The sequence below is a fragment of the Bombus vancouverensis genome, chromosome 3, assembly GCF_051014615.1.
Source record: "Bombus vancouverensis nearcticus chromosome 3, iyBomVanc1_principal, whole genome shotgun sequence".
Lineage (NCBI taxonomy): Eukaryota > Metazoa > Arthropoda > Insecta > Hymenoptera > Apidae > Bombus > Bombus vancouverensis.
This window is the reverse complement of record NC_134913.1, coordinates 14,789,269-14,814,931: the sequence shown is the minus strand read 5'-3', so window position 1 is coordinate 14,814,931 and position 25,663 is coordinate 14,789,269. Positions and strand designations below refer to the sequence as shown.

Sequence of the window (25,663 nt, the reverse complement as noted above, 5' to 3'; positions counted from 1 at the left end):
GTACAAGCAGAAACGAGACCACGAAGAATCGAGATCACGGAGAAAGTAAAACACAAAGAAAGAGAGGAAAAGAGGCAGAGAAACTACCGGTTCGATACGGTCGTAAGCGATAGAACGAGAATATCAATCCATGTTACGAGGGCTCACGATAGACGAAAATCTAAAATAGCAGCTTTATCCTTGAAATGAAAAAAATATAGATATTTTTAGAGCTATTCCTTTGCTAGTCTATGAGAGTAGACTACCTAAGCTGAATGTAGATGAGTGAGAAAGTTGGACAGACAATGAAGCGAAAATCGTTGCAAAGTGAGTTCGACTTGGGTAAAACGATGAAAGATGAACGTGGCGGATAATTGACGGTTAAATATCGGATATATAATTCATTGAGTGAAATCCGTGTAAGCTTACTTAGAGTCTGTTACTTATAATTCACGTCAGAATACGGATCAGTGCGAAAAGCAATCGGTTTTAATAATTAGGGAAATGATAAATTAAATTTAAAATGATTTATGAGTTTCTAGATGTCCTGTTTCACAATGAGAGTCTAATGAATGCCGTTATTTGCTCGTTTTACTTATCTAACGATTTGTGAGTTAACGAATTCGTATCTCTTGTGGACGCGAGTCTTCTTACGAATAATTGGTCGAACTTCCTACGATATCATTATTGAATTTTGATAAGCAGCGCATAGTTCACCGAATGGTACTGGACATTTATCGACCGACATTCATCTGAAGTATCCAAATAAAGTTCGATCCACAGAGACGTGAAACGAAAGTGGAAAAGGAAAGGAAAAGCAGTGAAAAGATAGAGAAACAGGAGGGAAAAGGAACTGGCAGCAGATGCATAGGTCGGAATGCGGCATCGGTTGCCCAAGGAGAACCACTTCGCGCTGCGCCCTAGATATTCCACAGCAATCCGTCGTTCGACGTCGGCTCTACGTGCGCCATGGCGTCGACTTCTGCATGCATAAGGCTATTTAACCAGTTAGCTATTTTTGACGAGTATACTCGTCATGAAGAAATGGCAATATTTTGTATTATGACAAGCCTTGTCAGTAATGAAATTAAAAGATAGGACGGTCGTTTCGTTATAGCTTAATTCTATATTATAACAGCCACATATACTCTGTGTTTGACGAGTATACTCGTCATCGTTTACTTTTTGCGACGCATTTCAAATACACATTTTTCAAAGTTTCCAAAGAGGTCGAAACAGCTAACTGGTTAAACGAATAATTATCGAACAGGCATTCCCATCGTCTGGTGATCTTTCAACCCTTTGCAGATACATACGTGAAAAATGTTTTTGCAAATAATTTTAAACAAACGCCGTAGATTTTGCAGAGTAATAAGAATTAATCAACAGATATATAACACGATAAATCTCTATGAACTATAAGCGACTACCAGATTGAAAATTTGTTGAGTAATTTCGAATTTTTGTGAATAGATACGATCAAAGAAATACAACTCCAAATATAGCTTAGTTTCACCTTCTAAATATTTTATTACTTAAATTTGATATGCGACGCATAGTTGATTGCATATTATACATAGACAGGGTGGACAAGGGATGAAAAAACAACAAAAAAACGATAAATCGACGATAGGAATTTCTATAAAGCTTCACACGCTGTTTAGATAGATAAAATCAAAATTGACAATAATTCCTTCACTGCATTCGACATATGACAAAATCACATTTTGTAACTTTTTTTTAATAAATAGATGCTTCGCTTCGTTGTCCGTTCTTGATAATTCACTAATGGAATTATATTACCTGCAACTGGCATAAACTTTTCTTCCAATCATTTCCCAAAGATTTTTCACGCGATTCAAATCTGGGAACAGGCTGACCACGTTAGAACCTTGATATTTTTTTGATGTGGCCATTGTTTCGTACGTCTCGATCGTTGTGTTGATAAATAAAATTATCACTTTCAATTCCTTCTGTGAATGGTACCAAAACCGTTTTTACATCATACATACGCTCGTACATATATTATATACGCTTCTTTCCTAGTTTCCCTAAAATGGTATCACACAGAAATTTGTCATTAGAATGGAACAATTATATAAGATTTTAGGCATCGTACCGTGTCTATCACGTATATACTCAATGAAGAATTTTTACAGTCACGACTTCCACAGACTTAAGCTGCGTTCATTAATATTCGTAATCGCCTAATACAGTGATCGACCAGCGAGACATACCGCTATCGAATACGTATACGTATACATACTTAGACTCGAGACGAGTCGCGGTTTCTTCCGCGATCGGCTTGGTAATAAAGTAGACTGCCTCGCCACCGGTAAATCGGCCGCCGCGTCGATACGCTTCGCGTGAGATAAGAAATGCACGCGTGTATATTGGTATGCATGCGAAGGAGCATACGGGAAACGTAGGGTGAAAATGTAAACCGAGGGGAAATGTTGATTCGCTTTGCATAGATTGGAAAACGTAAGAGTGATTCGTTTGCTCTTGTTGTGGCGCGCGCGAGCGCATTATTCTCGCTTTCTCCTGATCGTGATTCGGTGTCTATGTATTGAGAGTAGCCGGCGGATGGTGTGCTTAACGAGTTAACGATGATCGCACGCAATTATGCTTATGGTTGGAGCGGATCGACGCGTTACGAGGATGTTGTCCGATTTTCTGGCACGGTGTCGTGCACGCGAGCGTTCGCTTCTCCGGTTGGATATATCATCCAGTGGAGAACGTAATTCTTACGCTTAGTTTCAGTGTCGAAATTACTGCTTTTAAGTCGAAAGTATCGATGTTTCAACGGGCCCGACGAAATTTCAGTGAAAGCGCGTAGTTTTGTAATTACGATTTACTGTACTCGGACGTCTGTATTTCTACTAATTTTCTAGTTCTCCTTTGTGTTTGTAATAATCATTTGGTTGGTATAATTCTTCCTGCCTCGAGTGGCAACACTGAAATCATTTACACGATGCATTTCAATAACCATCCTAAGTTTATATTAGGTCGAGTATTAAGACGATTCGCGATTTCTTGAAACAGCACGTTCTTGTTAGTTTCCTACAAAATCTATTTTATCTTTCTTATCTTAGTAATTCGATTATCTCATTTTTCTATTTTATGTGTGTTTTATGTTATATGTGGTTTCACAGTATTTGAACGATTTTTATAATATTCTATTCGAAATGCGAACACCAGTGGAAGAAGAAGAAACTTATCAGTCAACCCAATATTACATCTTATATACCACTTGTTATTACCAAATCGACAAACCAATAAAAAATTAAGGTCACGGCTATGCACCATCCTCGCTTAAATCCAATTAAGTTACAAACCATTGGAACCATCTTGGTTTTCGTGTTCGATTAATTTAATTGGAGATCAGTCCCTGATCCTTGCCACTTTGGCGTCACCGTCTCTGTGTCGAGACGAACAGACGAAAAGACGAAGAAAGCAGCCTTCCACGTTGGCCCGATGGTGAAAGTCGTCCAAAATGTCACTGGAGTTTAACCTTACTGCGAATATGTGCTTACGCACGACTGAGGTGTTGCGGGACAAGGCAGCAGCCGATGCGAAACTAAATACGTATAATATTATGGCTTGTTGCATAATTCTTTTTCTGACATCGCCGATACATCGGGATGAAGCGGTAGAGATATATACGTGGTTTTACCTTCAGGTCATACATGTACAAGTTCCGAGCCTGTTTCGAGAAATCATAGTCTTCTACTATAATTAGGAGACCGAATAGTTACAAGGAACAATGGAAAAATACACATACGCATTGAAATTTCCTGAAATTTTCTCTAGAACGATATGATGTTCGGAAATTTCTTCACTGGCGATGGAGTTATTCTTTTAACGCCTGATTAAAATGCACGCTTACGTCGACGAATTATGAATTACATAAATATCGAAAGGTCTTTCGTTGGAAAGTAGACACGGAAAGTAAGATCGCATCAAAAAAGCGTGTATTATAAATATTTCTCGAATGTTTTAACAGGTTTAATGCGGCCGTTTAGAATCTGAATCGATACATTTTGTAATAGGTGTATCATACATTTATAATAAATTATGTTACAAAAGACTGTAAAAGATGCTTTCAAATATTTCAAACGCTTCAATTATTTTTACGTAGTACGGTTTCGTGTTACAATCTTTCGTTATTGGAACGTAAATTGAAAAACACCTGAACGTATTGTTGAAAAGCGAAGAGAAAGGGAAAGTGGCCTTCCATTTCTCAAACGTCTACCGGCTGTCGTTGACGCCATCGACCTTGCCAGATGCCGATCGTTATTTTCTACAGGAAAAACGGATCATCGATGTTGGCGAACGTTGTGACTTCATCGTTGATAATGTACAGCGTTTTCTCTTTTTCTTTTATGTCCACGAATAACGAGTAACAATTGTTGGAAATCTTGGTATGAGTAATATGTCTGTTCATACCTTTTAGTGTTTCTATTTTCATACAAAATGTATGTATTATCCTTTTCTATTATCTTGTACAGGGATTCGCTAAAAAGCTAAGCTAAGCTGTGCAGCCCTGAAAATATTTGCTTTCATATACAGCGAGAGTCAAAAATCAGGATGCACCTCGAAGGCACGTTTATTCAAAAAATCTTACGCGTATGTTGCATAAATAAAAAATTAATTGGAAAGATATAACGTATGTAGAGAAATACAAATTAACAATATTTAATACAATACGATAATAATACAAATTAATAATTAATAGTAAAAAAACATAGGTAAATCTGTAGGTACGTTAATATTATACGAACCTCATTTTTGTAAGTGTTCGTAAGGTGCTTGGTAAAAATGGTTCCGTACATATATCGTACATATATTCCATGCATATATCGAAGCAAATATTTTTCAACTTAGCACTGCATAGCACAGCTTGGTTTTCTGGTGGATCTCCGGTTTAAGTGCGTATGCAGATGGTTAACGTGTTTCAGGAATTCGAGGAAAGTTTGTCCTCGCAAAGTTGAAAGACAATCCCTCGGGGCTTCCCCAGCCTCTCGTTATTTTCTCAGAACCGGATTTTGAAACCACAATACATATAAGTATCGCACTGGTTCGCCCCTATCCATCCGTGCATATACATATAGCTTTCTTACAATTAGATAGCAACCTACCGGTGTTGCACAACCTCCGGCAAGGTGACCTAGTTGTACCTTCGATCGATGTAGGTTGGAGAACCTTCAGATTCGGTCAAGCTCCCTCCGTGCTCTTTGTTCCCAGGTGAACGTCACGATAAATATCGTTCCTTCGCTTTAGTTCGACTATAACGAACAGCTCGAACTTACAGCCAATAGTTAGAATAGTAAACATAGTTATACTTTTATTACCGGTTGTTCATTAAGATACCAGAAGGAACGAGAATCTAGCAAACGGATAAAAAACGAGCAAACCGAAACACGTGAAAAGAATTAGATAAAAATATCAATAATATCAAAAATATCAATTTTGTATCAAAGTCATCGAATTTTAAAAATGCGTTGTTCTGTCGAGCTGTTTATCAAAATCTTTTGTTCCATTATTACGAACCATATAGGTGAGTTCGATTTACAGATACTTTTATCGTGTTAATTAATAAAATTGAATGATTTTCTCCTTTAATGTAAGTAGATCGCAGAACGCATTTCTAAATAGGACTCTGGTTGTACGAGTAACACAAATAGCGAGAATGGTAAGAAGGTAGGAAGAAAGGAATGGCCGGAGAAAGAGAGAATCCGTGGAATTCGAGTCACACCTAGAAACAATGACTTCCAAGAGATATTTACCTCTCGAAGGGAAAAAATCACGGAACGCAACGACGAGACGTGGGCGAGGAAACCCACAGCGTCTTCCTCCGTTTCTTTTTCATTTCTTTGATCGAAGCTACCCTGAACTGCATACAGAAGAAGGCTGGTAAGCACGAGAGTAAGTAAGTACCAGACTCTCTATGCACTAAACATTCGTGTGTTTCGCGTGTGTCACGCACGAGAAATGCAGTTAGCCCGCCCACGCGGTTTCGCGGAAACCCGGCCCTGAAACAATGCGTGCCTCGAAGGGTATATGACTTAAACTTGCCTCAGGAATACTTAGCGACCACGTGAAAACCTTTACCGAAAGAACCTCCACCTTTCTTCTTAAATTCGCTGGAAGAAGATCAACGCGTTATCGTTAGTTATTACCATGAATTTATTAATCGCGTTACAGGTAGTTTTGATTAAGCGTAATTGATAAAATTTAATAATTACAGCGATGACAAGAACCATTGTCATATTCTCTTATTTTTCAATGATGCATTTTTTCATTTGATTTTACACGTCATGTTCGTAGTGTCAAATTTTTCTGGTCGTACGAAAGCACTGCTAAATGGTAAGAAATTTAATATACTTGGACGTAATTAGTTGATATGTAAATGCAATAAGAAATACAATATTGTGTCAATACTTCTCTGACAACTTGACTATGAATACTGAAAGAAGATGCAATTAAAATTGTTTGCATTTTTGTTTTCAGAATTATATTCAAGATGTGAGAAAATGAAGACCTGTAGAAAATAGTCACTCTTGTAGACACTGTAACTGTGACTTAAAAGTTTCTGTTGTCTTCAATAGAGCGATCTTACATAGTAATAGCATTAATACGATATAGCGAATAGTAGTATAATATACCAATAATATACTCCAATCATATACAAATAGTAGAGAGATAAGCTACTTTTACTATCAACTTTCATAGATTTCAAATCGCCTTCATCTTTCACCCAGGTTTATGTAATATTTAACGTTACAACTTCTTAATGTTATTAGTCGTAGATGTAGAAAAAGAAAGAGAGAGAGAGAGAGAGAGAGTAATTTATAACATTTTAGAACAGTACAATTTATTAACTGATAAACAAAGAAATCAATTTATTGTCAATATCAGAAATAATGGTAAAAACATGAAGATTGCTGGATTTATAAAATGGAAGTTACAAATGCGATGGAAACAGTAAACACATCTTTGTGCAGCAGGTGCTACCGAAATGAATGAACAGTATAACAAAGTCATGCGATAATCGCTCTATGTATACATCAACGTAAAAGGAATGTTCTGTAAGCAATATATCTAGAAATGAAAAAATAACATTTATGTATAATATATTGTAATATTTTGTTCTTTTTTATTAACATAATTTAGCAGAAAAGCTACAACAGTAAAACTTACTCTAAGTAGATTTAGCTCGATCTTTATTATTTCTTTCTCTTTTACTACGTTCAGAAATATATTACAAATCTAGCTACAGCAAACTTTGCTGTTCTTGTTACTAACGTAAATGAATTATGTTAATTATCTCTTCAATAAGTTGCCTCCGTGGTTACTTGCATTTTTTTACTAATTTGTCAGGACTGTTCCTATATCTTAACTCAATCACTTTCGTGATTTTGCATTAGATTAGTATCGTATAATAATGGTATGTACGTAGTATTTATCGTGGAAAATACGATACAGACTATGGTGTGCCAGGCAATCGAACCCACCCGGACTCTTGGCGTTCGTAGCCGACTATGTTATTCACTACGTCGACGTCGCGGCTATTTGTATTCCACGATCTTGGTATTTGAGTATGGAAGGATTTCCCATCCTACATTTGTATTCAATATTAATGTTGAAGATAATTCATGTTTCGTTTGAAGTACTTTCAGATTACAATACGAATGAAACTTTTATTGCGTTGAGATGCGCAGACAGAGTATGTAAAATAAGGAATAAACGTGTAATAAATCAAGACCGACGAGTTTCATAAGTAAATCGATTAACTGAGCCAGTACAAGAATTGGAACTTGCTTTAATAGATCATGAAATTCAGGTTTCTTGTCCACTTGTGCACTAAGAAGTTGTGGCAAAAAATCAATGATTGCAAAAGAAAGTGTGGAAGATTGAAAAAGAAAGAAAGAAAGAAAAGTTAAATAGTCAATTTATTGAAGCTGTAGCCATACACGAGGGGTCAGAGTTAGCTGAACGAACTAGAGAAAATATTTTAATCGACAGGATGAAGATATTAAAAGAACGAAAGAACTTTTAAATGATTTTGATGAAAATCCTGCTAGATATAATGAGCATGTAAGATTACAGGTTTTGTACTTAAAAATTCTTAACAAGTAACAACAGAAAAAGTTATCGATATAATATTTTTGAAAATATCTCCTCGTTCATCATTACAACAGATACTCAAAACGACCAGACAAGGAACACCCGAGAAATTTATCAAACTATTAATCTGTTAATGCAAATACATTTACGATAAGTCATGAGAAATGACCATCAGGGCAGACGCCTGTGGATGAAATATGTTTGCCGTCTTTAGGCGATTTTCATGAAGAAACACAAAGAACATTTTTTGTTTCAACTTAAGAAGACCGACGAAGTAGAAAATATCAATAAACTGTCTGTTATTAAGGAATATCTTTTGTACTTTTGTATTTTTAGACAACACTGATTGTTAAAAAAAAAGTGTACGTTAAAATAAAACATTGTGTAAGAACAAATTATAGCAAGCTGGAAATAGTCTTGTTGGGTCGCTGGTATGCGAATAGAACACGTGTCTGTTACACGTCTGAATTCACGAACGCGTAGCAGAGAACGATCGTTTTTTTCAAGTTGCACTCGACTCTGAGTTAGAAATATTAGCAGGGAATTTACGGTGTATGCGAATCGGTACGATGATGCAATCAAACGATCAATTTCCTCGTTCAATTTCGACTTTGAATGACTCGATCGTAGTGGCTGCAATGGGAAATCGTAGTACATGAGTATTATACATATCAGCGATATTATTCGAAAATCTTCATTCAAATGTTATTATGAGTATGAAGACAACAACCTACTACCTTCGTTCCTTCGATTTTGCAAAACTCGTCAAATTTGTTGCATTCTTACAAGAGAGAAATTACAGGTTTCCAATTTCTACCATTCTGCTCGTAATCGCTATATAAAAGAGATATAGTAATATTAAAACAAGTATGATAAGAAGAGTTTCAGAATGCTGAAACATAACTATCGCGAATTAATTAAATCACAAAAAGATTTTAATATATAAAAAGGAAAAAACGTTTAAATTTATTTCGTTCTTTATCCAAACCGTCAAAAAAGAACGTTAATTGATTCAAAATGGTACTTGTCACCCTAACCTGTCAGAAGTAGGTTTTCAAAGTTTTCGAAGTAGTTTCTCAAGGAGCAATCTAGAAGCTGTACGAAACGGTGGAGATAATGAGCTCTATAATTGGCTAAAAGGTCAGTCGATAATTTACAAGTCTCGTATTAGATGTATTATTAGTCTAATTTCTCCATTGTTCCAATTAATTATCATTTAAATTGTTTTTATGTTGATACCTCCGATTTCTCCTCTTAATGAGAGGCATAAAATTTAACTAAACACGATTCTACTCGTCGTTCGTGATTTCGTGTGAAATTTTAGAACTGGTCGTATTTTTCTGGCTTCGTCAATTAGTATGCGCCGCGAAGAACACGCGTTTCGTTCAAGTTCGCATAAAAGTACGGTACGATCGGGCGTGGCACCAAGAAAGCCGGGAAAGTGATATCTCTCTACTGTCGGTGTGTTCTGTCCCATTCAGGAACGGATAAAGATTTTTGTCGCCCCTGTTACTCGAACGCGCGTTAATCCGCTGCTAAATCGACTTTCAAGAACGAAATCGACATTTTCGTTCCTTTTTAAGTTAAAAGGTCTTACAAAAATATCTTCAAGTTCATCCGGTATAGCTTCGACAAGTTTCCACATTTATAATAATATTTCGTTGAAAATATTCAGTTATACATCATAAGAGAAGTTGTAGAAAGGTACTTTACTTCGATGTGGAAGTTTGATCTAAGATTTTATCTAAAAAACAAAAATAATAAGTAGTATAAGCAAAAGTTTATAAATAGCTGAAGTTGAATGAAATTTTTTATTTTATTTCTAACGTGAAACGTGTTTATGTGTAATTTGTACATTTTATCAGAAACAAATCACAAAGTAGTTCCGGTTACGGCGTCATAACGTTAGACAAGTATTAATTACGTAATTTTGAAATTTTACGATAGAACCGAGTGAAACGACTTTCGTTGCTTTCGTTTTTAAACACTTTCAAAATTACCGACATCACGCTTTTCTGTTTCTACGCGCCTTCTTCGAATTGTTGGTCAATCAGCCGTGACATTTCAGTTAGAAAGAACGTTCGCAAAAGGAATATACATACATTTTGTTCCTTATGCCCCGAAACCTGACGCTCATGTCATTTCTTACGATCGTATGAAAAGTTAAGAATGTCACTATGTTTTATCATTGATCCTGAGTTTCCACATACATTCATTTTATGATAGGAAAAGATTTCAAAGTAAGATCTATTTAAAAGTTTAGAAGAGAAGGAGAAATTCCTTCTGCTGTATGTGTAATATAATATATAATGTAATATGCATATATGATATAATATGTGTATGTAATATAAAAAAAGTAAAAAATATAATATGTATACGTACTGCATAACTCAGTACACATATATCATGTTAGAATTGCAGATGAGGTGAATACAGAACATACCTGACATCTTGCGGCTTATTGCTGACATATCGTGATCGCGTGTTCTGTAATACCGATCGTTGAAAAGACCGAGGTTTGGTTGCGCCCTCTACAATTTAAGGCGCCGAATTTAGAAATTACATATTCATACATATTTACCTACATGTCTAATTTGAATTAAAATATGACGCAATTATAAAATAATTGAATTTCGTGATATGTATTTACACATTTTACAGTCTCACTGATGCTTTAGTTTTTCTGAACACTGAATAAAATTCTTGTTGATATTTGACGTGACGCAAAAACTACGCTAAAATTACATACGTACATATGTATATCAATTTAACGCGAAAGACCATAATAATTACGCTAATAGAGCAAAATAGAATATGTAAACAAATCTGAAACGCGTTTGATCTTTCGTACGCAATATGTCAACAGCATTTCATATATTTTGAGATTTTCCTAATCTTGCTTATCGACGGATACAATGATAAAGGTACCACACGAGGAACAATTAACAATTCAAGTTTTAAGAAAAATCAGTGCTTTATTTAGTTTAAGTAGTCTATGTATTTAATACAAAGCGTAGGTTTGATTAGCTGAAACAGAAACAAAGAACAATAACATTTAGTAACAGTATTTCGTTCAATTTGTTTAAAAAATCAATTAATATTTCGTTAAAATCGCGTAAAGATTGATTAAAACTCCACTTGTTTCAATACGTTGAAAAAAACAAACGCCTACTAGAAATATACTTACCATTTGGCGATAGAAATTGGTTTACAAGAATCTGACGGCCTATCGTACGAGTATCCCAACAAACATTGTTGCAAATGGGGTCGTCCGTTTCTGCAAAGCACCACGCTCGTGCATGCAGCGTTCAATCTGTGCACATCCCCGTCTTTGCACGGAACCATACTGAGACTGTGAGGAATATCATGCACCATGTTCCATGGGTTTTGCAATTGCTCCGATGCCTGTTGTTGCGTACTAGACAGTTCTTGTTGTTGTTGTTGCTCTTTATCGACATCCGATTGCGTAGCTACAGATCGTTCGTTCCAGGAATCAGGTTGAATTCTGCTCAGCCAAGGATTTCCAGGATAAGATTGCGGCGGTCCATAGGACGGTAATTGATCTGGTTGAGAAGGTTGAGCTGGTTGAGGTGGTTGAGGCGGTTGAGATGGTTGAGATGGTGCGTAAGACGGTGGTTGCGCTGGTTGTGGCGAAGGAATATAGGATGGTGGCGATGGCCATGTTGGTGGCTGTTGCGGTAAAGTAGGTGGTTGCGATGGTGAAGATGGCGGCTGGGTTTGTGGCGAGGTCGGTTTAGATGGCAGCGGAGGAGTTGCTGCGCCTTTGCAGTCGACGTTGTACGGGTAGTCACAGACGCCCAATATCTGCGAAGTGATAAATTATAAATAAAACGTAAAGAATTTAGATTATACGTTTAGTGATACGGTTTATAGATGATACGGTTTAGTGAAAAGCAAATAAATAGGGAAACGTATGACATCTCTTCGTAAGTATTAGGACGCATATAAAAATAAAACAACCCTTACAAATAATTAGAAAATTATTAAACCCTGTTCAGAGTTTTAGATGGTAAAAAAAAATATATCCTCAACAATAAATAAAAATCTTCCAAAGTTCGATGTATTCTTTGTTTGTATCCACTGTATTTTTGGGTCGTTATTCTAGTTCATTTTGATATTCGTATTATTAGGTTTTTAATTATATCTTTAATTAGATATTCTGAAGTGATTCTATGAGTCAGATTTAGACTCTGGACTATTTAATTCATCTTAAATTTTTTCAACGATCTGTAAACCAGAGAATTACATGGACGCCAGCAAATAATTGTTGATTCGTTATTTTCCTTGACAATTCTAGCAAATGCCTCCGATAATCATTTCTCTAACAATCTGGGTCGATTATCGCGCTCTCTATGAGACTAACAGGTGTATTAATATCTATGAATGAAAGCGTATGTTTCAATATTCGTAACTGCCATCTGCTGATGCACCTCTGTAAACGTTAAAAATCGCACGTTGGTAAAATGTTTAACATCGAAGCGTGATTATCATCTGATCCGATTATTATCTTGGTTCTGCGTGAAATTTCAACCCTAAATTATTCGAAACTTATCGAGGCAAAGAGAATTTATAGCAGAAGCAAGAAAACAGAATGACGAAGTAGTATATGTAAGGTTAATGCCGAATTTAGTTTCAAGCATTGACATGGAGGCCTCAAGAGCGGCCTTTGACCGTGTACGGAGACCAAGTGGGAGTTCAAGTCGAGGAGACTCTCACGCTCACGTGGGCCACCATGTTACTCTAAGATTTAAAATTCTGCAAGTGCCCTAGGAATAGCTCAAGAATAAGATCCTTACGTCATTATAGACCAAATCGTGAGGGCAACCGAATTTAATGGGCTTCTTGTAAACACACACGTAGAATTCCGAGCAGTTCGTCGCACTTCTGTAACGACCATTTGGTTCTGGACAGAGTTTCGTTCCACTGGTCAGAGACGGTCCTGAAGAAAAGACAAAAGTTTGTACAATGGCAGATCGATGCGTGAACATCGATGGAATATCAAAGATGAAAAATCTTTTTGTATCTTTATATAATGTAGTTTATTTATGTCAGAAACATTGGCTCTAATAGCGTAATTTCTAAGAAATATACAGGGTGGTTGGTAACTGGTGGTACAAGCGGAAAGGGGGCGATTCTACGCGAAAAAAGAAGTCGAAAATATAGAATAAAAATTTTTTTTTTAATTTTTTTTTTAATTTTTCCATCGAGACAACGATCTACAGTGAGATCCGTTGTAACGTACCGCACGCGTACCGAGCGAAAATTCAAAGTCGATTTTCACGAAAACAAAGCCTCGAACGAAAAATTTGTATTCTACATTTTCGACTTCTTTTTTCGCGTAGAATCACTGTACCACCCTGTAGACATTGCTACAATATGATATTAATGAGTAACTACATCCTGATAAACAAATTCTTATCACTGATAAATGATCTTTGTCGATTTTTCCTACGCAACTAAAATTCACGAAATTGATATCAGGTCGAATTATTTTTTTCATTTGTTCGAACAATGTAATTACCAATCTACGCGTCACGTCCAAATAAATAATATAATATCGAAATAAATCTAAGATCCAAGAGCGTATAATTTTGAAAATCAAGAAAATAAATATGAAACCGTTTACTTACTTGGCGTGGGCATGGGGCGATTGCCGCAATTCACGTTATAATCGTAGTCACAAACTAGGGTAATATCGTTGAAGAGTAATCCATCGGGACAGGATTGTTCGGTAACCGTGTCGTCCCAACAATTTAAATAATTGGAGCAGCTCTTCGGGCTTGGAAACTGTCCCCGAGGAGCGTAACATCCCGGCGGTGGAGTTATTACCGGTATCGGGTTACTAGTTATGGGTCCTGGTAACTCGTTCGTGTCTCCAGGATTAGGAAGACTCGGATAAAGTTGCCTCGTATTCACAGTTTCCGAATCGTGCGATTCTGTGATATTCGTAGAAGGATTCTTGTTCCAAACGTTTGCACCGTTGTCCATCTTTTGTAAATCCACGAGATCCCATGCGTTTTCTAAATCTACCCGCGTGAAACGTAAGGCCGCGGTCAATTAAACGTATGATTTTTCCAAGTCTAACGAAATAGTTTGAAATTTCTAGTCTACGTGCTATACAATCCTAGAGAAATAAAATTGACGAAATTCGCCCTATTTTTGGAAAGAGAACCGTCAAACTCAATCTCAGTATATCGTTAGCAAGCTTTTAAATAAATCCTATACAAAATTCTATAAAAAAGAGTAAGAACCTATCCGTTGCATAAGAACGTCGACGTCGCCCTCAACTACGATTGATACTAGTTTACTACCGATTTTCGCGTTTCCATGATATTTGTGTATCGTTTCTATAAATTAACCGAAATATTCATATATGCATATTTATGAACAGTAGAGCCTACGATTCAAACTTCGAAATAATGAAAAATTAGCGTGCAACCACTGACCTTGACGTTGCTGTCGAGAGTGTTCGATGTGTCTTTCACGTAACGTGGTCTCGGAGGATGCCGCAGCGGTTGTTCTCCTGGCGGCGTCGCAGAGACCCAGCACAAGGGACAACAATATCAAGACGAACCTCATAGTAACGTTCGATCACGAATTGACGGAGGCTCGCGAAGACAAAATACGACGATGGGTTATGGGACACCCTCCAGTTTTACGGTTGAAACTCGACTACGGTTAAACTCGCGATGATCGTCAAGGGATCGTTGGCGAACCTCGGTGTTCGAGTCCTTGCGTTCGATGTTCTGATGCTGGATGGCCTGGACCTGGTCGGTTCCAGGGCTTACATAGGGCATCCCCCACCACGGGTCCTCCTTCGTAGGGAGTAGCTTCACAGGAGCCCAATTACGCGGGCGCAGGACCCTGCGGTGGACTCTTGCTCAGGAAGTGCACGACTCTTCTCTTTACACCACTCTTGTTCCCGCTGAAATTCCCCACCACTTTGCAGGCCACCGGGGTCGAACACGTCGCAAGGACGCGATTCGGTGCGCGTCGCTTGGATTCTTATTGGACGAGATTTAGAATGACCGGTCAGGACCGTGTATTCCCCCCGGTGATCATTCGTTTCTCTCGTCCGCGTATCGTGTGGTCGCCGAGACAATGATCTCGCGGATGGCCAGAGCGGTGGACGATCGCGTAGGATGTCAAGGTCCCTTACGAGATATACGTACTTGGAAACGATGTTCCGTAACGGTATCGTCAACAATCGTTTCTCTGTGCATTCAACTCTTTTCGTTTATTTGCTTACGGCTGTAAGGTGCGATCCGATCGTAAGGGTAATCCTTGTTCGGTCGGTCGTATCGATGCTTTGGGAACCGTTGGTAGAGTCCGTGGGACGATTTTGCGGCGGATACTCTTGGTCAAAGATCGATAGATTGGAAGACGATGTTTGCGAGACAAACTAGTTCGCGCTCGTAAAATAAAACTCCTTGCTTTCATGCAGATTCGTATTTTCATCCAACTCGCGATCCAACGATCTAGCGATAAAGTGTCGCGTAAGTCTATTCGTTTTGTCGAACATCTTAGATCGTCCGCGCGACATACAGATTGGTCTGCTTGGAAACCCTCGAAAAGTTAATTAACAACATTGCGTCCTGTAAATTGTCAAACCGTTTCTGGAAGAAATATTCCGCGTACGGGGAAAAATTGGTTTGCCAAGCGAGCAACCGATTAGTCATAAACGTGAGCGAGACTGAAACCCGGATCAAAGCATTACGCATAACCACTGGTACTTTGTTCGAAAGAGCAATACGTATTCCGCTCCTTACGAGAGTATCTGTAAGATCAGCAAGAAATATGTCTCGTGGTTACTTAGGAACTTCCGGTGTCCTTGTCTCTTCCAAGTTTCGAAGAATCTCGAAGAAAGTTCCCGACCGTTGAACCTGCGAATCTCGAAGTTGGAATGCAGAGGTGGATACACCATCGAGATTACCCTTCGAAAGGTTTCTCATTACCGGAATGCATTTCGATATTCGGGCGAAAGACGCGGCTTTCCTGAATGATTCGACGCTTCTACCCTGGTCCTTTCTGGTGGGATATTGCGTGAATTTTATGAGACAGGTTGCGTTGCAGCCTGGGACCAGTGTAGAGCCCATCGTCCTGTTTATTATCCGGCAATGAGGAAGATTCCACGGCCGGTCGAACGAACGAACGAAAAAAGAAACAAAGCGAATGATTCCACGTAATCCTGAAATTCAGATATTCGCGCCCGATGGCCCCTCCTCGCCAACTTTTGGCAAGAATACCGCGGGTACGTTCGTGAGTCACGCGTGACCTCGCCACTTGGCTTTCCATGCGTGCGACGATTCACATTTTACTGGAAACAGTTAAACGGCGTCGTGAGTTTTGGCCGTTTTCGTAGTCCGCGTCATTCAGAAGTTCGTTACACCTACGTTTCAAATCGTTTTACGTTCTCCAACAACTATCGTTAAGGAAGATTTGCGATGATTACGCTGCGGAGGAGGTCGATCGTTTGCCCGTGCGATTAGGGTTCGTAATACGGCACCGAACAAATAATGGTAAACAATAATGGTAAAGTAGGTAAAATGATGAAAAGGTTTGGAAACCAATTACAGTTTTATGCTACGATACCTGTCTAGGAGAAGTGTACGACGATTTGGTAAAATGGTATGGAAGATCTGCGAGCAGTGACGTGCAGAGATAAAATGTGAGACACTGTGCGTATTCGTGACATGAATTCGTTGCATGTTAAACTCGCTGAAGCTTCGTAACCTTTTGAAGTTGTGTAGGTTGCGAGAGTACAGTTTTGTGTACTAAGCAGTTCTTTAAAAATATATTTCTACCAAAAATATTACCGTAATATGCATATATATAAATAAATATATTACAATATTACAACGATCACAAAGGAATACAGTTACAGTGAATCTTTCGGACGAACAATTTGAAAGAATAAAACTTTTAACCATTTCATTCTATTCTAATTAATGAATTTATTAAATAAGTTACACACATATTTTTTAATTGATTCGAATTGATCCCATACGTTCCGTATCAATTTCTCGAATCGAAGCCTGGTGCAGGTATAATTACAAGCCGTCCGTATATAATCTCTGAAAAAAAATCATTGGACACCGTAGGCGTTCGTGAGTCGAATACCCGATACCATCTTTCCCTTGTGGAATCTTCCCTGATTCTGTGGTATGCTCGCAAAGATTCTTCCTTCTTCTAAGAAACATCTCGTTTGTTCCTGCAAAAACATATTTCTCATAATTTTTAAATTAGTCGGCTTATTGTAAAAAATAATTTAGCTGCAACAATTTCGCATGTTAACGAACTATGCGTTTTAAAAATTTCACACGGTGTCAAGCTACCACCGTCGGGATCGAGGAGCGTGTATCGAGATATTAAAACTGGCAGTTAAACGTAATCTGACGTATATTCTAGACGCTTACACGCATATCTTATCGTTATCGTTCATCCTACAACACGATTAATCGATTCGATCTTCTTCATTTTGCCGACCAAGTATTCATCGTCGCGTTGTTTATCCTTTCTCTCCTTTTGCTTCTGTTTCGGTTAGCTTTTCGTTCGAACCGGACAGACTGTATAGGATAGCCACGGATGAGGCGGGATTATCGCGAAGAACCTGTTAGCTGCTACCCAAAACGAAAGAAATAGAAGGACAAACTATGAAGAGCATGAAAAAATATGAGCGAGAATCACGGCAGATAAAGGACAAGATGCACGACGTGAAAAGACTAAATGAAGGATACCGAAGGAGGAAGGTAGAAACGAAACGAAACATCCGAAAGATTCGTCAGAATGATTAATTAATCTTATTTATTTAACACAACTACTACCCTCGGATTTTGGTATTCAAATCTTTCTGCTCTCAACTTGGCAAACAAAAAAAAAAAAAAAACAGGATTCATAATGTTTTAAACTGCTTAACGTAAAATTAACGTATACCAATTTTTGTTTAAACTTGAAATATCTTTTAGCGTTGGAGAAATACAGTACAGAAAAAAGAAACGATCAATGTCGATATAAAGATTAAATATTTGGAAGAATAGAATTTTTGTTACAAACGTTTCTATCGTATTTAAAAAAAAAATGAAATTTCTCCGCTATCCTTAAGTACGATCGCGTGTAGAAAGAGAATCTTTGAATTAAAGAGATATTGGTTTCCGTAGAAACACGTACCAGTGAGAGGGAAGAAAAATTCGTGGAATCGATGGATGGAGAAGGATCTACGAGAGAAGATACGGCTTTTAATAGAATTAATTTCGGCAGCTGATAGTACGATTCGCGAATTCAGATAAGCGATTGACGATGCATGGTGTCGAATCGTACAATAAATTTGATCCAGCTAACACGGTCCTCCACTTAAGTGCAAATACGACGCCGAGGATGCAATATGTTGTGAGAGGATGCGCCTTAACACGCATACCTGAATTGCAAGCTAGCGAGGCAGTGTATTCGCGCGTCTCGTCCAGCGGAACTCATCGTGCAACGTTTCAATTTCCGTGACAGACTGTGATGGATACAGGGAGGCAGCCTTTCGAATAACCTCTTACAATCTCTGAGGTCCTATTATCGTGTCTAGGTCTTTCTTCGTTCTGCATTTCCTTTGTACGTCTTCGTGCTTTGCCAAATCAAATGGACGCGCGCGCAACTGTAAATTGAAATTGCATGTCCCTTAAATAAAGGGACTCTTTTTCGTTTCCTTCGAAGATCATTTGTCTCGCTGTTAAGAATTTCCCTATCTTAAAAACGTCACTTTAGATCGTTGACAGATAATTTTCTATAGGAAACATCTATTAAATCGACTCGTACATCTTCGCTTACTTTGTCATGTCACATCATTTTGCGCAATTACCATCATACGTCGCTTGTGCTAACTCATGTTCGTGCTTCTACGCTTATATGTTTACGTATTCAAATGTTATGTATACGTGTACATACAAAAAGCTTGGACTTTAATTTACCCACGATATTTCTAGTAATTTATTCAAGTTGCCCATCAGGAAATGTAAACAATTATACAGGGTAAAAATTTTTTTTTCAATTTTTCCATCGAGACAACGATCTACAGTGAGATCCGTTATAACGAGACGCGACAAAGTGCACGCGTACCGAGCGAAAATTCAAAGTCGATTTTCTCGAAAACAAAGCCTCGAACGACAAATTTTTATTCTACATTTTCGACTTCTTTTTTCGCGTAGAATCACCCCCTTGCCGCTTGTACCACCAGTTACCAACCACCCTGTATATTTCGGATACATCGAACACAGGAGAAAGAGAGAGAGAGAGAGAGACGATTCGTATTCCGTTGATGCATACCGATCTCTCCATCGTTGGAAAATGCTGTTGGTGAAGGAGTTGCAGATATGCTGACAGGTACGGTCGAACTACTTTCTATTAGTTGATGAATTACAACGTGGACTACGCATGCTATATGTATGTTGTAACCGATAAGCAGTGGAAGTGATTTTTTCTCTGTATAATCGATTAGTGCAACTGTATTGAAGTTTGAGGGAAAGTAAAATTACACTTCGATAAATACCGCTTTTCTGACGAAGATAAGGAACAGGAAGGCGAATACTTCAACTATCTCGCTCGATTTGATTTGACACGCAGATTTCATGTATTACTGGTTTTACATGTATGAAAATATCATTACGAAATCATCGAGATAGAACAATTTGAATATTAAGTTTGCATATCCTATAGTTCGCATTCTTAACATTATTCGTTATTTCATTATTCATTATACGTTATTTAGTTACTTCAATCGACAATTTATCGAACGCAGTGTATAGTAAGTGAACCGTGAAAGTTCGAAGGTACAAATATGGGCATAATACGCGTAATACTTAAAAATATATAAAATATAATAGCCGATAGAATATTTACCAGGTAAAACAATTTTCTATTCACGTTCTCCTTTTTTTTTAATTGCTATTCATAAAAATTAGAATTTGCATAAATATTCGCGATCCAGTAACAACCTATCCGACCGTTGCAATTACATACATCGTATACCTGTTAAAAAGTAAACGAGACATTATACGAAACCATGGATCGTAAATAATTAAAAAACTATAAGTAATACTTATAATAAAACGGAAGATAAACGGAAATTTATACATACGTATTTCCTTTGTTTGCCATTCGAAGCACGGTCGTCTTAACGATTCTCGGTGTGGCTCTGGAAACGCAATCTGCGATCGAGGCATGCCCCTTCTTCCGTTCGATGTTTGTCCAGCGGCAATTACTGAAATTTCAGGCAGTCATTCGGCACGATTGCGCGCAAGTGCTCGGTATCTTTTTTCCACTATTTGTTTCGCCCTCGCCGACGCTGTACCCGGTCGAACGACTATTCCCCGGACGAAATAACATCTCGTAGAGGGTGGTCCGCCTACTTCAACGTCGTTGTTCGAGTCCCGACGAGGGACACTCCGATGAATTTGAACAAGCATTACGGTATCCGGTCGCGAGTTGTGCATTTTCATTGCTCGTGCCTTCCTCCTCGAGTACTTTGAAAGATTTCAGGCATTCGCGAAACCTCTGGTTTCGGAGGGAGGCGTTAAAACGAAGAACATGCGCAGAGTTAGGTTCGTGTTAGACTCGACAAAGGGCGTCGATATTAATTCCTTTATGGTCGCGTCTTCGAGTGAATAACGGCTGGTCACGATACCGACAGTTTCAATAGGCGCAGTTGAGAGATCTAGAGAAAAAATACGAGCAAGGTTCGAAGAAGGACTCGTCGATAAACATAAATAAGAGTTGGTCAAGTTGGCGGAATAAATTTACAGGGACCCAAGTTATTTTTATCGGGGCAAGAAACGCTGCTTTTTTTCTGCTATTTTTCTGTTAGGATCGAGCGGAGAAATTCGCACCTCTCTGACGAGCGACTCGTTGCCTCTTTTAAATGCCCGCGCACCGAGCTACCTCTTGTAATCGACTAGCACGATGTACAGAGAAAACGAGATCCTTGCCTTCTTTCAAGCATCGTAAACGTTCTCTGTATTCTTTCTACGCTCTTGTTCCACGGGAAATTACTGTGAACCAGCATCGCTGATGTCGATGCTATCTACCTTCGCGTTCCTCCTTCCCACTCAGCCGGCGAGCTTAACCAATTTGGCGATGCGCTCGTGTTTTTTAACTCCTGCTCGTGGATAATGGCGTTTCCCTTCAATCGTCGATCTTACGTTTTATCTGTTTATCGATCCGATCTCGTTATTCTTCGATTGATTTAATTCGTACGACGAATAAAAATGGGTGCGGCTAATAGCGAGAATTCCTTGCATCGGAACAAAGAAACGAAGTAGAATACTTTCTTAATGAAAAGATATATCGACGAGGAAGGTACAATTTCCTTCGTTTCGCAATTTGGCGTTACAAGACAGTTAGAAAGATGCCAAGTTGTATAGGCACGAAATTACCGAGAAATTTATCACTTCTGAGAAAATAAACTCCCTCTATGCAGGGTTACATTCCTGCGTTGCACCGCGTAGGTATGTACTCGCTTGCGGTTTCACCCGGGATGTTCTTACAATAGCGCGCACAAGCTGAAAGATCCTTGCTGCAGATCGCTTTATATACCGAGTTATTCCTTATATACCACGCTTTGACCGTATCCTCGTCTACCTTCGCGCTTTTCAAACTATCGTCACGCGCTTCTGTACCGTTACTGTACCCGTATTGCGCAACGCTGCATATCCAATGTGTAATATGTACTGCTAAAGTGGGATTCATATCGTATGAAACACCGAACGAAGGATAAAAAATGTGCGAAATCGTAATTGCGGGTTGAACCGCAAAATGAAAAGTTAACCTTGATTCAAAAGCTATGAGAAAGAGAAACGTATCTTAATTAAGTTAAGGATAATTTTATAAGTTGCAAATGGAAGAATTGCGCCTTGAGTTTAAAGAAGTTTTCGTAAGAATGCATGATCGTCGATGCATACGTGTTTGAGAGTCGGCGGGACGGGATTTCCCGCGAGTTCGGTTAGGCGATCTAACGATACGAGTACATTTTTGGGAAGAAAGAGATGGAGCAACGATAAAACAATTAAAAGGAGTTAAAGGACTAGCAGGATGAGACTTGGCGCAGGAGGGTCCGGCAACGGAGAAAAATAAAAGATGAGAGCAGAAAATAAGAAAAGAGAAGAAGTGGTGGACTCGAACTCGTCAAGGACCAGAGGTCCTTGCTCTCCGGGTCATAGCGAGCCACAGACTCACAACACTTTCTGCACTTCGGGCTAACCCAGAGGCTCTCAAATTTATCCTATTTTCAAACATTTTTTACCTCGCAACGAATTTACACGTAACAAACGTAACAAAGAATCGAACCGTTTATAGAGCTAAACAGAGATTCAGTATTTTCTGTATCCTTCGTTTAATTTTAATTCTCTTTACTATTCGAGAGTACGATGTTCGCGGCCTTTAATTCGTAATTTTATATCAATGAAAAATTATTATTTTACAAATTACATTTTCTGATCCCTTATTTAAAAGCTTTAAAGTTCGAAATTTACACGCAAAAGCGTGAGAAATATCTGTCATTACATACTTCTTCGTTTTATTTGTCGTAAGCCTCGACGATATATTTTCCATCCCTTTCAAGATTTGACAATCTCAATTTCGCTAACTTGTCATAAATGAGAGATGCGAACCAAATCCGACCTATACTCGATTAATTAAAACGTCTTCTTAGTATGACGATCTTAAATCCTCTACTTCTTAACCGACCGGTTGAGATAACAAGGCGCCTCTCCATTAATCTGTCAACGCGTGCAGAAGCTTGTAATGAAGTCGAAGATAAGATGTCATCACCGTCTGTTTTATCATAATTTTCTCGACAGGATCTTTTTCCACAATCAACTCACCTACGTATGTACACTATCGAAGGTTTTGAAAAAATAAGCATTTTAGAATCTTCGGGTATTTTCTTGCGATAATTTCTTTTATTCGTTGTATATATTCCGATTTTGAATACGAAAGGTTTGATGATTAAACACGATAGTTTGAGTTTAGAAAAAAAAACCATCAAATACCCGTAAAATTAAATTGCATTTCTTAAAATTAAGTAACCTAATTCAAATTGTTATGGTTTTTTACGATTTTAAGCTATATAGATAATTGCAGATATTGGAACATAACGTGCTATTTGATATATTAATTGTACGTATGGTTATAAAAAGAGATTAGATGCGGTGAAAATTGGAAGGGAACGTGGCTCAAATGTTCGCCTGGGAATCTGTGACCGGTTCGACACCGTACGTTCGAGAGTTGCCTACTTCTAAGGCGCGTGACAGAAGCTAACATAAAACCTCGCAGGAATGTTAACTAATTTAGCAAATACAAAGTAAATAACGAATCAACGAAGCAAAAAAGTTCCAGGATTTGTATCTCCACTTACTAAAATAAATTTTTTGACCGAGAGAAAGCAACAAGGCATCTGAATTTCTATCTATGTTTACCAAAATGAACCTTTCGAAACGAAAGATCGAAAAGACAGTCCTATTTTATTTCATTACACATATCTAACAAAAATCATCTTCCATTATTCGATAATATCATTCCTTTGTGCCTCGATACGACGCACAGTGTAGCTTATTCGAATATTAAGTATGCTCGTGGGTTGTGAATCAATTGATAACGCGATTAATTAACGAGCGTAGCGAATAATTGTTACACTCGAGATGGAGGGTAGAAAGGGGTTATAAAGGTTCACTGCGAGAGACTTTCGAAACTCGGCAAGCATTGTTTTATTCTTCAGTGTCTCGTTTCCTCTTGTGACCATTCTCACCAAGCATCGCGATAATATTCGTCTGGTAACAAGCCGTCCTCGGTTCCTCCTGTTTTGTTACATAAGGGAACAAGGTGAGAATGCTTCTTAAACTCTATGCTGAGCTTTAAGTGTTCCTTCTTCCGGGAAGTATATTCGGCTCCTTACGAAATCTCCTCCTTCTTTTTTTTTTTTTCTTCTTCCTTTCCATGCAGATTCGCCGATTGAAACGTTCGATTCTGTGAGAGAGTGCAAGATATCCTTGACGATAATCGTCACTTTCGCGCGTGACATCAACATTCGTTGTCATTGACACTTTTAATACTCTTCAATTACACCATATTATATTCCCAGCAGTTTTTAATCTTTGATTTACTTTACGCTCAACTACGTTTAACTGCTGTACGTCGTAGCGACCGATTCTATTACGGTAATATGTTTTTAGTCTAGAAATATATACAACGATTACGTTTCAATGGATTTAACGATGGTTATAAATCTTTCGTTCGCGCGATGATAGCGAAAGCGTTGAAAAGGGGCGATCGCTCAAGCCACATATTTATATACTTACTTTCTAAATACTGTTAATAATAATGTATCTTATATTTGAAAGATACACAAGAAACACGCGATAAGTCGATGCTTGTTGATTTTTCTTATTTTTATGTCATTTAATGGCTAGAAGAGAGTACACTTTAATTCTTTCGTTTTCATAAATCCAGTGGAATGTTGCTTTCATTTATTTCTAAATCTAGTAGAACTAAATCTAAATCTAGTAGAAAGAAGATTTAAAAAATGATAGACTACAGATAAGTTTTATTTTAATTTGTAAACAATTCCTCTGCGAATCGCTTGTTTGCCTATTATTTGCTTATTATTAAATAACATGGATACGAAAGGAATTAGAATTTTGCTTTCGCGAAACGTTAAGTCGAACTCTATCGTTGTTCTAAAATTCTATGTCTCGCCGAAGAGACGTAAAATAGTGTACCGGAGAAATCTCTTCGAGCTTGTGCAAATATTTCAAATCGAATATTTAGCGCAACGTGTTGTTCGCGAGGTTTGCAAAATTGCCACGGAATGAGTTGGAAAGGAGTGAAAGGAATGAGAGAGCAGAGACAAAATTCCGAGAATACTTTGTTATTCATTCGCGTGGAATTAATAATATGTAATTCTAAACACTGTGTACGTCTAACACGATCTACTTACAATTATTTGCACAGTAGACCTCTTACAAATGTAGAATAACTATAAAAGACTGTTTTGAAATTGTGTAAAAGCGACCGCTTTAACTAAGAAATCAAACGGATTATAGAAAGTTTTCCTTTCTTCGTTTTGTTACTCTTAATAAATGAATGGGAACGATGTAAAGTAGAACGAATTTCCCGATTCATGCTAAAATATGCTATAATTATAGTATTACGACGTACTTGACCAGTATTCTCTCTTTTCAAACGGAATAACATGAAATTAGAAATTTATTTATTAACATTATAATCGTAATTGTATTCGTTCCACTTCACAAGATTATAATATAATTACCATGTATTTACATTACCTGTGCGATTTATTTAAGTTACATGTAATTCGTTTAATCCAATAATCTCGGTAGATTTCATCAAAAATGTTATTTTACTTTATCGAATTTCGTGATCATGCAAAGGTACTACATCGAATGACACGAAATTAAATATATTTAAATATTACAATAAATACAAACTGCCAATACTTATCATATTGTAGCCACTGTATATACTCGTCATAAGATAAAAG

At 37.8% G+C, this 25,663-nt stretch overlaps 1 protein-coding gene and 3 long non-coding RNA genes across 4 annotated transcripts; all 4 read right to left on the bottom strand.

The window, feature by feature from the left end:
• Window positions 1–1,481: 1,481 nt before the first annotated feature.
• Window positions 1,482–2,288, bottom strand: LOC143302507 (uncharacterized). Its single transcript, XR_013058088.1, has 2 exons — window positions 2,099–2,288; window positions 1,482–2,030 (listed from the first exon to the last, which is right to left on the bottom strand). It is a non-coding gene; the product is annotated as an uncharacterized LOC143302507 (long non-coding RNA).
• Window positions 2,289–8,454: 6,166 nt separating this feature from the next.
• Window positions 8,455–9,585, bottom strand: LOC143302506 (uncharacterized). Its single transcript, XR_013058087.1, has 3 exons — window positions 9,147–9,585; window positions 8,847–8,943; window positions 8,455–8,742 (listed from the first exon to the last, which is right to left on the bottom strand). It is a non-coding gene; the product is annotated as an uncharacterized LOC143302506 (long non-coding RNA).
• Window positions 9,586–11,064: 1,479 nt separating this feature from the next.
• LOC117153986 (uncharacterized) lies at window positions 11,065–14,777 on the bottom strand. The gene is made up of 5 exons (XM_033328561.2): window positions 14,577–14,777; window positions 13,761–14,156; window positions 12,927–13,069; window positions 11,297–11,934; window positions 11,065–11,136 (listed from the first exon to the last, which is right to left on the bottom strand). Exons 1-5 carry the CDS (start codon window positions 14,707–14,709, stop codon window positions 11,133–11,135), a joined length of 1,314 nt encoding a protein of 437 aa, XP_033184452.2. The 5' UTR covers window positions 14,710–14,777; the 3' UTR covers window positions 11,065–11,132.
• A 2,207-nt stretch (window positions 14,778–16,984) lies between these two features.
• On the bottom strand, window positions 16,985–21,825 carry LOC143302505 (uncharacterized). The gene is made up of 3 exons (XR_013058086.1): window positions 20,249–21,825; window positions 20,011–20,139; window positions 16,985–17,341 (listed from the first exon to the last, which is right to left on the bottom strand). It is a non-coding gene; the product is annotated as an uncharacterized LOC143302505 (long non-coding RNA).
• Window positions 21,826–25,663: the final 3,838 nt, after the last annotated feature.

Coding starts and splice junctions, on each gene's coding strand:
- LOC117153986 (XM_033328561.2), bottom strand. CDS start 14,709: ATGAGGTTCGTCTTGATATTGTTGTCCCTTGTGCTGGGTCTCTGCGAC. Junction 13,070..13,760: donor TCGCCCCATGCCCACGCCAA/GTAAGTAAACGG, acceptor TCTTTTCTTCAG/GACCGTCTCTGACCAGTGGA. Junction 11,935..12,926: donor ACGATTTGGTCTATAATGAC/GTAAGGATCTTA, acceptor ATCACTTCGCAG/ATATTGGGCGTCTGTGACTA.